The sequence below is a fragment of the Kryptolebias marmoratus genome, linkage group LG15, assembly GCF_001649575.2.
Source record: "Kryptolebias marmoratus isolate JLee-2015 linkage group LG15, ASM164957v2, whole genome shotgun sequence".
Lineage (NCBI taxonomy): Eukaryota > Metazoa > Chordata > Actinopteri > Cyprinodontiformes > Rivulidae > Kryptolebias > Kryptolebias marmoratus.
In genome coordinates this window covers 17,509,761-17,524,363 of record NC_051444.1, presented here as the reverse complement: position 1 = coordinate 17,524,363, position 14,603 = coordinate 17,509,761, and the positions used below count along the sequence as shown (strand labels likewise).

Genomic DNA, 14,603 nt, shown 5'->3' with positions numbered 1-14,603 from the left:
GATGAAATCTTAGCTCACCGTCTTACATCTGCACAAACACACGTGGTTGTAGTGTTGCTCAGTTTGTTTATTTTTATTTAAGCCATATTTAAAATCATAGAGAAAAGAGTCTATTGTTTCTTATTTCTTACCACATTACAGTTTAATACAGCTGACAAGATAATTTATGTTACAGTCTTTTCCTGTTTTCTCTGTTAGTGCAGATTTATTGCACTTTTATAAGTATAACAGGCATCTCAGATGCAGCTGGATCTGTGGAGATTAACCACCTGATATTGGTGAATATAAGAAATGACTGTCCATGGGTTTTCACACGTGTTTACACATACTGTATATGTGTGTGTTTGTGTGTGTGGGTGTGTCTGCCAGCTTCAACTTCATGCTCAGAATAGCTATGTATCTATAGCGTAACATTACATTTAACTTCCCTTACGTAGAGGGGACCTATCTTAACACTTGATATGAATTGGTCTGTCACGCGAGTGGTAGCTCTGCCTGCACTAAAGATAGCAAATTCCATACACTCCCGGCTTTTTTACCTTTTATGTCCTTGTCTGTGCATTAAAAATAAAACAAACATGCCCCGGCGTACAGCAGGGTCCTGACAATGTGCTGGCCCGACGTATGAACATATAAACTTAACAGCCAGGGTCTGCCTGCATAAGGTAAACTCCCAGCATGTGGAGCCCAGACCACCGTCTCTCCTGTCAGTGTCTCTCTGCTTAATGTGAATGAAGGATTTGGGCTGTTCTCAGTTACTATTCCCTGAAAATTAAACAGATATTTAAAGGCCATTAACATAAGGAGCAGGCGTAAAATAACTTAAACATGGACCTCTATAGGGACACAGTTTTTAACAATGTGTTATGTGAAATATAACCAGGTGAAAGATTGAGGTACTAACAACAAAAAAATCCCTATAGCAGAATATTTTAAGAATGTAATGATTCTTAAATACTGTGTTACCCCCACTGTTTAAAATACCAGCTGGCAGTTTATGTAGTAAGTAATAATCCTAATAACATTTTGAAATGCAGAGAGTTTTGCAGACTGTAAACATCTTGTGTAGTACGCTGGGGTTTGTGTTTCTCATGAACAGTTGTTACAATAAATTAAACGCTCATATTAAAGATAACTAGAGGGAATAATCTGGGTAGAATGAATTTGGTCCGACTCAGTGTGTGTCAATGTTGTGATTGGGGTTGAGTAGAAGAGGAGGAAGAGGAGGAAGGTGTGGATGGGTGGTGGGGTGTGAGGACTCTAAAAGGACTCAGACGCTGCCATGAGGCCAGGGGCTGTTTGTGTTGGCTGACACCTTCCTTACAGCCATAATCCAGTCTTTCTCCAGCTGGCTAACTACCACCACACCTCCCCCTTCCTTTCTTCCTTTCTTCCATCCCTCCTTCATTACCTCCTAAAAGAAGCAAATGTGGACACTTCACACTTTCTTTCTTTTTTTTTGTTCCTTTAACTCGTCTCCTCATTTTTTTTGTTTGTTTTTATTGACATGTTCTTTCAATTTGTTATAGAATAAAAAGAGGTATTTGGGTTTTTTCCTCCTTTTTTTTCTTTACTGTAGATGGCAGTGAAACCTCACACCAGCCACTGCTCATTCAGTAAAAAATTCATTTCCTGTGTGTTGGCCGCTGTAAGGCTGTCGCCATGTCTCTTAATTATTTAAGGAATCCCCATCAAGTGAAGTCAGCAATATTTAATTTACCACCACTGGCGTCAGGGGCACCCAATTGATTTATTGTTGAGTCCCTTTTTAATGCGAGCAGCTGTTTCCTGCTAAAAATAGGGTGGGGGGTCAGATAAAATGACCTTGATTTGAGGGGGGCTCACAATGAGATTGAAAGCCAGAACTACACTGGAAAGACAAAATGTTTATTTTAGATTCAGACTGCCTGCCTTTATCTGCTCATTTCAAACTCCTTACAACCTGATCAATATTTAACTCTCCGAAGGTCAAATAAAAGCAGGTTTTCTCTTAATGACATATTTTACTGTGTACAATAATGTGTTTTATTTTGAATTGGCTGTAAGTCAGGAGAGTGTAATAAAGGCACTTTGTAAAGCTGCTTGATAAACAAATCAGAAGCTAAAGATACTGATCAGTCCCACACATACGCTCTTTCAAATATGAATTCTTCAAAGACACACTGCTTCCTTTTTTCCTGAAGTCCAGCCATTTGAAGGTCCAGCCGTGTAGCTCTTGTATTCACAGCGGAGATTGGAGGAAGGACTTAGGGAGTGGTTCAGGGGCCCTCGGTCTCAGCACTTCCCACCAAGGCGACCTCTGACCCCTGGTGTCATTAATCACTAGGCTCCTGATGGTCCTGTCCCTGGGGAAAAATCAGTCTGGGGCAAAGGATGATGGGAGGTGAAGCCTGCAGCCAATTACAGATTTGCTAAGAGCAAGTGATTGGACGAATCATTTTTTTTTTTTTTTTTTTTCAGAGATAAAATATCCAGTAGTTCTCTACCTGAGGCCTCATGTCAAGAGGTGATCTGGTCTCATTGATGATTAAAGTGTATTTCGACTAGGAGAAGCAAGTTTAAAAATGGGACCAACAGCAGCCGTATAAAGGAGCTGTGCTGTAATGATCAAAAGTCTTGTTTTGTGCAGCTCTAATTAAGCCTGTTAGTGCTAAATGTCTGCGGGGTTGGAAACAGCAGATGTTGGGCAGAAAGTGCAGGCGGGACGTTGGCTCTCTCAAAAGAGTGAGCTCTGCCTAATTGCCCAAGTGTTGCTGAAGTGATTTGTGGTCAATTACAGTATTATCCATGGTGCCTTCTTATGTGGGGATGTCAGGATTTGACATGTGAGACAATTGTTTTTGGTTTTGAAACCACCGCAGGATCCCTTCAGATTCTCAGATACAGAAGCTATTTGGCCTCTTCTTGTACACACATTAGTCTTTGTTCAGTTCTGCGTTAAACTGATTATGGTGTTTGCTTTTTGTGTGGCTGTGGTCTTTTAATATATCTCCTTGTACATGCATAAAATCAAATTTTGATTTGACAGCAGTTGGGGACAAAAGCATGGGCATGAATTGGAGGCTAACTAACTGCTGGCCTGTCACTCTGGGGCCATTGCTGTTGTGTTTCATGTGTTGTTCTGTCATTGTTCACAAGCAGGCCTGTATGAAAACATGGCTTCCTGCTGACCTGCAGTTTAATTCACACATCAATAACCCCTGGCTGACCTCTGACCCCTGTAGTTGTACTAATTGTTTAATGCAGGATTGATGTCCAGCGCTGCATTAGATAACCGGCGAAGCACTTGCAGCTTTCCCAGTGCTTTAAAACACAATCTGTTCTGAAAAACTTTCCATATCTAAAGACAAATTACAAGTTTAATATGAGTTTGACATTATGTTCAGTCTCTTTAGAACATGTCTAATAAAAAAAGAAGACTGGAACATTTTCAGAATGACAGATTTTTATGTTGGACTGACAAAATGTCCAGGCTTTACCCCGCCTCTTGTCCACTGAGCGCTGCGTTAGGCTTCAACCCCCTCTCTTGTCCTTGAACAAGACAAAGCAAGTACAGAAAAAGGATGGATAAATGATTATTGTTAATAGATTTTTTTTAAACAAAATAACTATTGTTAAATGGTAAGAACTCAATCTAACAGCTAAGAGTAGTAGATGGGGAAAAAACGCAAACAATTTACTTTTTTGTTTTATGTTATTTAAGTTAAAGAAACTACAACCACTGGCAAACAATATGGTTCTTTTAATTGTTTATTTATTTTGTATAAAAAAGAAAAATCAGACATGCCACACAACTATAATTTTTCTAAATTCGAACCTTCTGACAACAAACAGTTAATAAAGAAACAAATATATTGTTGTCAGTCACAGTTACTTGAGTTGATGGAAAAAAATGGGATCACTCAATTCTGAGGAAAAAATTAATGAAATCAATTCTCTGAGTCACAGACAAACAGCACTTTTCATCAGTCTGGCTCCAACTGTCTCTAATTGCTGTTTCCAGATCAGTTGCGCAGGTTGGCGTTTTGTCATTGACCGTTTTCTTCAATTTCCACCAGAGTCTGACTTTTAGCAGGACTCTGTCATTGACATCATTTGTCTTTCTTGAAGGAAAGTTTTCACGTCCTCTGCTCTACAGCAAGGTACATTATCATCTTTAAAAATAAAGTCATCATCATCAAACATCCTTTCAGCTGATGGGATAAGAAAATTGTCCAAAATTACAATGTAGACCTTGACATTTATTGAAGATGTAACGACTGACGTGTTTACCTGACATGACACTTTCATCCAGTCACCCACAGTCCATGACTGCTTTTCTTTAGCCCACTGTCACCTTATTCTTTTCTGTTTGATGGTTTTTGTTTGGCCTTTCTGTATGTAAATCCAAAATTTTTTTTTTAGGTGCTTTTTTACAATTCAGTCACAAACATTGACTCCAATTGCTTTAAGTTTTCCATCTTGGTGCTTTCATGCCTTCCTTGGACTACCAGTATGCTTCCCTTTTACAACCTTTCTATTTTGTTTGTACTTGGTCCAGATTTCAGACAGCTGACTGGAAACAATAAACCTCTTTCGCAACCTTCTGTGATGATGTATCTTCTTGAAGAAGTTTCATAATCCTCCTCTTTGTTTCAAGTGACAGAGCCATGATTCATGTTAATCTGCTTTGTGCTACAGCTCTTTTTTTTAACTAAGGACTAATAAACAGATTTAATCTGATGCAGGTATTTGTTTCAGAGCTGCAAATGACAGAGTGATTCCATAAAATCATCCTCAAATTTGAGTGATTCCATATTTTTTCCTGTGCTTGATATATATACAGAATAAAAAAAACAAATGGGACTGACTACAATAATTGTATTTCTTTCTATATTTATTGTTTCTCAATGCCAGAAGGTTGGAGCTGTGAAAAAATTGTAGTTTTGTGGCATGTCTGTGACTCATTATTTGTACAAAATTAACAATTAAATTATAAGGACATCCTCCAAGAGTGGTGATTTCATAACTTTTGCCAGGGGGTTGTACTAAACTGACACTAAACAACATTAAAAATCATTAATCTTCAGCGCCCCCCTGTTTATTAAAATCTTGACAGTAACCTTTAATAAGCTCTAACATTGTAGATTTTTTAAGATCTAGATTTTCTAAGCAAAACTACAATAATTATATATTGTTAGCAAAAGGGTTCAATTTGATTAATTATCTCAGGATAAAGACTACACTTTGGATATTTTTCCATTAATTTAAAGCTACTGTCTTATATAATCTATCTGAGGTGGTGTTCTTGGTGTAAATGAAGCTGAGAGGGATTAGATTAGAGTTTACAACTGGAGCGTGGTCTCTCTATATATATTGTAAACATATATCTGTTTTCTACATTCTATTTGGTTTCCATCCTGTCTTACTCTCTGCTTTGTGTTTGAATGTTTCAACTCTTGTTACTGTCTCCTTGTGGAATTATGTAAGAAATAAATTTTGGGAGAAAGACCACACCTAAACCAGTCCCGGTTACACCCCCACGCCCCAGCATAAAAACACCTCATTCCATAGCTCTGACGTATCAGATCTTCACACCCTCCTCCTCCTCCTCCTCCTCCTCTTTCACCTCCACAATCTTTGTCTTTCAGGAATAGCTAAGGGCCTTGTCCAGCTTACGTGGATATCTGCCATGAACTCCAGCCAGACAACTTCAGAGTCTTTTTCTCCATCAAGCTTTTTTATGCGGTGTGGTCTGAATGTCTTTATAGCTGTGTTGCACTGCTAACATTCAGGATAAGGAAAATATAATATTAGATGTGATTGTCCTATTGTCCTAAGTTCTATGTTTATTAGCTTTAATAATTTCCAGGGCAACCAAAATAGTAATTTCCGGTCATCAGTTAGGAAGCCCTTTTTTTTCTCCTTATCATAAATAAGGCATGTGAGGAGGTCAAAGCCATGGTGCTTTGACATCTCCGTCACACCACCCTGATCTTCGCTCTCTACAGGACCGTGTGCTCACTTAGGCCCCCTACACATGGCTTAAAGACATGTAGCTAATTTAGGAAAATTAATCAGGGCTAATCTTCACGGCCTGTGCACGCTGCTGTTTTATAAGTCATTAATGAGTCCTGGTTAGGAGCAACCTGTGGAGGGGCAAAAGGATTGGTTGGCATTAACTACGTGGGTAAATCTGTACGACTCCTATGCTCTGGGCCCGGCAGCAGAAACACAGAGGGGTGTGGATCTACTCTGTACAATCCTATAAATGAGCTTCATTATACTGGCCTATCCTGGAGCCCCACCCACCCACTGCTGCCTGTGGATTAGCAGGTTGTCACAATCTCTGGTCCCCTCCTCCCATTTCAAGCTAGCACTATTGCACATTGCACTTTTTTTGATTCTGGAGTACATGGGAACCACTCCGGACCCCTCCCTCCTGATTGTTCTGCCACCAGCTCCTTTCGTGCACGTTTCCTGCAAGCTTCAGTGCAGATAAGCTGTTGACAAGATTAATGCATCTGTATCAAAAGTCCAGAGCAGCTTTACTTTGTGTTGTTTGTGAATCCCCTTTTCCAGGTCAAGCCAGATTGCCTTAACTGGGCTAATATGTTTTCAAGCCAAATTTAATGAGCAGGCAGGCTGCTGGCTCGCCACCCTCACCTTACCAACATCCCAACAGGACTTAGATCAGGCTGTGGAGGTCACAGCATAATTTTTGGCATTTCACTATTGATCTGGGATGACCTAATGTGCCTGCAGTTCTTCCTGTTCTCCATTTTTTCTGTAAAATAAGGCAAATGTTTTGAGTTCTAAGCCATTCAATGTGCCTCAAGTTATTGAAAATAAAATATATAATTGGTACTTTTTTACTTATTTATAGGAACTCCAGTCAATCGTATTCCCATCATGGCCAAGCAGGTTCTGGATCTGTATATGCTGTACAAGCTGGTGACAGAGAAAGGAGGCCTCGTCGAGGTCATCAACAAGAAGATCTGGAGAGAAATCACAAAGGGACTCAACCTGCCTACGTCCATCACCAGTGCTGCTTTTACTCTGCGCACACAGTAAGCCTTTTCTGTCTTTGTGATAAATATTAAATGAATCTACTGGAGCCATAACACAAGTAACATTTAAACTGGATGCAAACACCTTTCTTCTTCATTACGCATGTGTAGTATTAAGCTGTTCACATGTGACGCAAGTCTTTTAGAACAGATTTGCTCCTGTTTTAATCAGTGCAGCTGTCTACTCAGGCAATGTAACGACTCGTGCTAACTGACAGAGATGCTCCTTGTAGCGACATAAAGTAAAGCTCTGCCAACATGCTGCTTCTGTAGAAGAGTATTTCAGTGTGTGTGTATTGGTATTAGTACAAATGTCTATGTGAACTCCTGCCTTTGTGTTCATATATGTGTAAGCTCTCCTTCCCTCCTCACTTTCATTCCGTCCAAGCATTACATCACACACAGAGCCCATTGATCCCCATGATCTATTGATGTGATTTGGGTCAGGGTACACAGTGACTAAGGTGGGGTTTGACTGACAGCTTATATGCTTAGCCAAGACTAAGTCTCTCTTTCTCTTGATGGAAACCCTTCAGTCGAAGTAACACCTCTCTACCTTCTTCAGCAGCAGATATCCCTGGTGAACGTTCATGTATTTTTAATGGGGTCAGCCTGTTGTGTAGCATTGCTCTGCTAGTTTTGTCTAATAGATGCAGCTGCTCCTGTTTCTTATTGATCCTCTGTCCTGGTATTTTACCATGATGTAGTCAGCGTGCATAATACAGTGTGTTCATTTATGAGATGGGATCCATCATAGAGTGAGCAGAGCTGCTGTGATGTGCTCCACGTAGTCACAGCATGTTAGGCCAAATTTTTATTCCATATGTTGCATTCAGTTCACTCCTGCCCAGGCTGAATGGCACTTCATAAGAAAGAGTGTCTACTACAGGTGGACAGGAAACTGGGAAAGTCCAGCTCACGTTGGCAGTATAATAGTGTGATAACCGTGTGTGTAAAGTGTGGACAGACACAGCTAATAAACCTTGATTCTTCCAGTAGAAACCACAGCTATGTATTTGCATAGCCAGGTGTCCAGTGGTGTTTTTACAAGCTTGTAACCACATTTTCTAACATGTGATGGTTATTACTGTGATACATATTTGTTTTTAAACAGTCGGTTTGAGGAGAAACGAGTCAGTTGAACAGAAGCAGTCAGTTCACTGCTGTTCAATGTAAAAACATCCTTCAAGAAAATGTATATGTCCTTGAAACACTTTACCACATACAGGTTGTTTTGGAATGAAATGAACTGTTGTTTTGTATTGTGATCCTAATACCACAATATTAGGATCTGATGCACTGTGTGTTTGCGTTCCTCTTAAGGTACATGAAATACTTGTACCCGTTTGAGTGCGAGAGGAAAGGGCTGAGCTCCCCAGGCGAGCTGCAGGCCGCCATCGACAGCAATCGGCGCGAGGGTCGTCGTCCAAGCTACAGCAGCAGCCTGTTCCGCTTCTCGCCTTCTCCCAGCACAGCTCCCCACATCCTCTCATCTCCCAAGATGCACCTGTCCAGCCTGGGTGCAGGGACCTCAGTGACCCTCAACGGTCTGCAGGCCTCACCAGGACCTTCTTTGAAGAAAGGTAAGCACCATCAGCCCGTCAAAATCACATACAGAGCAACCTATACTATATATCAACCTATAACTGTATATATTTTTAAACAAATGAGGAAGAGATGTTCTCAGTGTGCAGACAACTGTGATGTGTAACTGTGAAGAAAGAAAACATGTTCACAGGATAAATTAAAATATTTAAAGTATGGTAAATGGTTTCTTGTGAGACTTCATGTGATAATATAGGTTGGAGTGTTTAAGGTTCTTCTATATAGTATTGATAGAGAAATACTGCCCTCTGCTGCATCTAAAAATCACATCTTCAAATATCTAAGAATAAATACAAGAGCAAGCCATTACTCACAGGTTAGGCTTTAGCAATAGTAATTAAATGCTTTTCACACCTTAATAGTTCATCATAGCTCTTTTGTAAACACATCACACAACGTTTAGCGTTCATTAAAATGACAATTTGCTTTTAATTAGGTCCTGTTCCTCCCATGCACAGTGTCCTGCTGGCTGTGTGTGTATGTGTGCCTTTTCAGTGTGTTTATATGCCTGTTTGTGCAATCCATCCAGGTGTTTAAGAGTGCATGTGAACCAATTCTGCCTGAGGCTATTCAAAGGCCTCACCTTTCTGCTGAGAAAAAACAAGGTTCCCACACCAAGAAGGACACTTGAAGCTTCTGGTTCACATTAAGAGGGTCCCGATGATCACTGTCATTACACCGCTGTGTTGTCTGATGTTGCTTTGACTTTGCTTGGAATGTGACTCCTCTGTTGACCCCTACAGTAGCCACGGTTTGAGTAATGGGCTGTTTTACTTCCAACTCGTTTTATGTGATCACGGAATGCCGAGTGGTTGTACTTCCCCAGCTGTTGTCATCGTTTTGCATAAATGAATCCAGTACTGTTGGGTGTGAAACCAGTAAAATTCAAATTGGAGGTATTAGACATAGAAGGAGTTACAAGGCTTCAGATTAGATGAAAATAACTTAGAAAAGTCTATTAACAATGAAAAGGAGACCTACTTGAAGGTAGAGTTAGTTTAGATTCAGGGAAATTAATCTGTCCAAGTTATATTTTGTACACTTCCATCAGAAACAGACCTGAACTAAGTCTAATTTGTACCAGTTTGTTTAATTTTCTAATGAACCTTTTAACATCAATTAGCATTTCTTTTTATTTCTCCAGCTCCTTCCTAATGACAGACAGGCACGGACATGTTTTAACGTCCCCGTCTTTTTCCTCCCAGATGACCTGACCCCTTCGATCATGGCAGCGAGGGCTCCCATCGCGCTGTCCCTGGGTCAGCAGCAGGTTGCCGGTTTGGCAAGAGCTGCCACACTGGAGCAACTGAGAGAAAAACTGGAGACCGGGGGTGGAGGAGAGGGTCCAGAGAGAAAGATGGCCCGCCTGGCAGAGGAGCAGCAGCGCCTCATGCAGCAGGCTTTCCAGCACAACCTCCTGGCCATGGCTTCCCAGATGCCTATGAACCTGCGTCTGGGAGCCCCAGCCATCACCACCAGAGGTCAGTATTGCCAAGGTTGTGAAAATTCAGGTCAAATACTTGGAAATTGTATTATTACAAAGCATTTGTATTTTGGTAAAGAAGAAACTTAGCATTTGGCTAGTGGTACGTTACAAGGTTCACTGCATTTTGATACAAAATGAAGTAATAATGTTGTGGTTTAAAGTAAAGCTTTGAGCGGACATTCAACCAATCAGTGCATTGTGTGTCTTCAGATGAGAAGCAGCAGGACATGTCTCTGAGCATCTCAAACAATGGGAGTGGCAGCATCACTGTTTCAGTGGAGGTTAATGGGACAACCTACTCAGGTTTGTATGAGGGCGGGTCAGAAACATGTGCATTAGTGATGATAAAAACACATTTTTAAGAATGATGTAATGATGTTTCTCTCTTTCCTTCAGGAACCCTCTTTGCCCAAAAGTCTGCTGGGGCCCCGGGGCCCACTGTGACGGCTGCCGCTGTCTCTGCCTCCCCTGCTGGAACCAGCACAAGCTTCGGTTTCTCTGCACCGCAGGTTCAGACCCTGAGCCCCGCAGCCTCCTCCACATCCTCCTCCAAGGCTTCTGGCTCAGTTGAGCCGGCCTCCAGTGGGTCGCCCTAATCCAAGCTTCCCTTTGTACCCGCTCCCCAGGCCTCGATTCCACCGAGGGGCCCCGGCATGAATATACAGTACAAAGAGAAACCGAGAAGAATAAGAAACTGTTGCACAACAAATACCTCAACAACCCTGTCACCTCTTGGCTGTCCAGTCGTGAACTTCGAGCCTGAGAAATATTACATGACAACACTGCTATGCATTAAATCCAACACACACACACACACACACACACACACACACACACACAAACACACATGCATTCATACACTCACAGACACAATCTACACACACATTTTTCTTAGTGGACATGCTAAACACAATCAGCTCAGCCAAAACCCACTGACAGGTGTATTCACAACTGAACTTGAAAAGTTTAATCTTAGAACATTTTGTTTGTTTGTTGCCATTTTGTTGTCTTTTTGATTTTGTGTTTTAGAATGAATTTGTTTTGAAGTTGTTGGGGGGTTTTTTTGTTTTGTTTTTTTCCCTTTTTACATACCTCAAATCAAGTAACCTGCAGTGGTGTCTTTACCTCAGGAGCTGTAGTATATTTAACCTGAATCAACTTTATTTTTGTATTCTTTTTGAACTAGTTGCAATCAGGGGAAGTCGGGTAAGTCGCACCAGTAGAACCTCATGTATAGAGCACCCAGCTCACAGCAATAGGCCTCCAGCCCGGGCCACTCAGGTTTGTTTAACACACTGTAACCTAATGCTGAACTCAAACTGGTGAATGATGAGATGCTGTAGATCAGCAGATTAAATACCTCATATCTGCCCTCGCTGAAGCTCACTTAAAGTACTTTACAAAGCTTGAAAGTACAAACCTATGATGCAGTCGTTCACAGGTCTGCACAAGCTGTCTTCAAAGAACTAGCGCACAAAGTTGTGGGGGGGGAACGGGGGAACAGCAGCTCTTATCCGCCAACAACAAGCCCAGCAGACTCGAGCTCGTGTCTCCACCCACGGAGAGGCAGAGAGGTGATGCTGAGGTATTCCTAAACCCAGCTACAGAATCAAATTGGAATCTTTTGTTCCCCATTTTGTTTGCATCCTAGCAGCCGCAGAGCTGAATGTCAAGTGGGATGGCGTCTTCATCACTTCATAGTTCTCAGACCTCACACTAGCCCCTCCGCTGCGGAGGGCATCTCTCTCAGGAAGCAAAGTGACAACTGCAAGGAATCACTGTTAATTTAAAAGAGGAGTCATATGTGAAGAATGCACAAGACTACATGACTGTTTGAAGAATACCTCATCGGACTCTCCGAAAAGGGAGAGCTACACTACATACCTCGGCTGAGAAGCCATTAAGACTTGACGCCACAAATCCTGCCTGAACTGAAACTGACATGGATGTACGGACACACTGCGGGTGGTTTTTGGGGACAAAGAATTGGGAGGGGGGTTTGCTTTCTTTCTCCTGTATTTACTTGTAGACCTGTTTCTTGCTTGCTTCTTCTTGCTTTTTGAGGGGAGGGTGGGGTTGTTGTCTGTGGGGAGTGATTTATGCATATTTTTCAGGGAAGAGGAGCAGAACTGTTTGGCTCCTCGTTGTTGTATAGATTTGCAGGATTGTTGAAAGGATGCGTTAAGCTTAGATTTGATTGCGGACACAGAAATTGCAGTTAATGTCTACTTTCGTGACAGTTTGAAATTGTATGCATGTGTACAATCATGTGACCAGTGTTTTAACACATTAATCCTCTGGTTATTGCACAGCTTGATACCAAAGACGAGTCCAGTTGGTCCTCAGTGTACAATCCTGGTCTCACCTGCTGACGTGCAATGTGAGACGGGTTGACGTCTCCGTGCAAAACAGTTCCATTCAATCAATTTTTTTTTAAACCAGTAAAAACACCTTAGGATTGTGGCATTAAATCCTATTTTTTCACACTTTATGGCTTGCCTTCACTTACTGGAAAGTAACAGTGCATTAGTACATTTTAAACCACATCAAAGCACTCAAATCTGCATACGCCTCATCTACAGATGTGGATAGGTGGCCTATTTAGGAGGGATTGAAGTGTTATTATCCAGAACAAACGGCCGCTCAGCATGGCCTCCTGAGCGGGCTCCCCTATTTTAATCTTGAACATTTTGGGGCTGTGGCCGTCGTCCCCCTCAGTAAGTGTTGGCAGCGGTCCTTAATTCCAGTTCTTTCCATCCAAACACACTTCCTGATGATAAATACACAGCTGGGTTCAACTCGACCTCATTCTAAGATCCTTTTTTGCCAATAAAGTAACTTTTCCTAACAAGTTAAAACACTGCAATGGTTAAAATGGCTTTTCTTGTTTCCCCTGTGTTGAATGTGAGGCGTTCAGACCATGTGGGCAGCCTTGGAGCTTTCATTAGATTGTATTTTAGCCACTGTGTGTCAGGATGTGCAGACTTGAGGGTTTGAGGACGGATGAGAGCAGTTTGGACTTGCGTGTCTTGTTCAGAAACACAACTGCATCTTCTAAAAAGTGAGGATTATAGTTGCTGCCTTAAAGTAGTTGCTGGTGAAACCTGCTGAGTTTTTTAGGTTTAAAACTTTTGCAGTCATCATCATTTTTTTTTTTTTCAGGAAGTGTTTTCATCAGATGTTTCACATCCTTTACTATTCATATTGTTGCGTTAACAGGTTTTGATATTTATTCGTGTTTTTTGCGTCCTGGTAGAAGTTGTTTTTATTTTTCTAGTAACACATGAGCTTTATCATTTAGGCTGTGTCACTAAAATATTTTCGTACTTTACGTCCGGGCTGTTCACTTCATCTGCTTGGTCTGCAGTTAGCAGTGGCTGTTTGATAGTGCAGCCTTCACTGCCTTTGTATGTTCCTGTGTTGGTGTGTGTGTGTGTGTGTTCACACAGTGAGTACAGCTGTGATTACCAGAAAGATACTGCTGGTGGCACCACTGCTTTATCTGCTTTAACACGAGGAGTGACTTTTGCAGAAAGATGAGTTGCGATGAGTTCCATTCATCCTTTTCACATTCGTACAGTTCCAGTTCATTTAACGGGAGCTGCTGAGTTCAGCCACAGTCATCCTCTGCTGTTGGAGCACACTGGGCGAGCCTCTGATCAGAAAGTGTCGAGGGTTGCCGGTTCGTTTCTCCTCTGTGTTGTGTGTTTATTTGTTGGAGCCAGCAGCCCTCCCAGCCCCCTGACTCGCTGTGTGGAGGAGTGTGCTGTATGTGACGTGTCGTGTCTGTGTTACAAGTTGACCTCAGGGCAGTGGGCTGCCGTGAGGAGCTTAGATGTTGAAGCTGCGTTGAGGGACGATCACCGCCAGAGGCTGCTGTCACTTCGCTGAACTCTTCTTTGGACTTTTGTGTTGCGTTTTCAGGCTTTTTGTCGTCAGAAACTGCAAGGCGACGCCTCGTCACTCAGGAAGCTGTGAAGTTGGGAGTCTGAGGATCCTTTTTGTCTCTGATGATTTTAGAGTAAAATTGAAATTGTTTAAAAACTAACCTGATCTGTGTTAAACAGGTTCATATGCAAGTGGTTATTGAATACCTCATTTATCAATTTTATGTTGTTGTTTTGGCTTGTACAATGCTCCGTATATTAATTCAACTGTGGGGTTTGTGCATATTTTTGTACTATTATTATGAACATGATAATAATGACATTGATATTATTATAGTTTTCTCTTTGATTAAAGCAAACAAAAAAAATTGGGACAAAACACCTGAATGCTTGTAAAAACTGGTTTGTGCTGATTGTATTTAAGAGGAGCACTTTTCCAAAGTGGTTTTCACACATTCAGTTTTGTTCATATTAGTTAATATAAAGATATGGTTCTCAGGGCTTTAAACTTGTATGTCATGATAAAGTTTTACTTTATATCTTATGTTTCCGTGTCCATTTCATTTCCTCCTCCAA

At 41.4% G+C, this 14,603-nt stretch overlaps 1 protein-coding gene across 1 annotated transcript in view; it reads left to right on the top strand.

Moving 5' to 3' along the window:
* LOC108243343 (AT-rich interactive domain-containing protein 3B-like) overlaps positions 1-14,571 on the top strand; it is a 55,014-nt gene extending 40,443 nt beyond the window's left edge. Inside the window, exons 5-9 of the mRNA XM_017428707.2 lie at positions 6,866-7,049; positions 8,373-8,632; positions 9,860-10,135; positions 10,351-10,443; positions 10,537-14,571. Of these exons, the coding sequence (XP_017284196.1) occupies positions 6,866-7,049; positions 8,373-8,632; positions 9,860-10,135; positions 10,351-10,443; positions 10,537-10,736 (1,013 nt within the window). The 3' untranslated portion in view covers positions 10,737-14,571. The remainder of the gene's footprint in view (positions 1-6,865; positions 7,050-8,372; positions 8,633-9,859; positions 10,136-10,350; positions 10,444-10,536) is intronic.
* Positions 14,572-14,603: the final 32 nt, after the last annotated feature.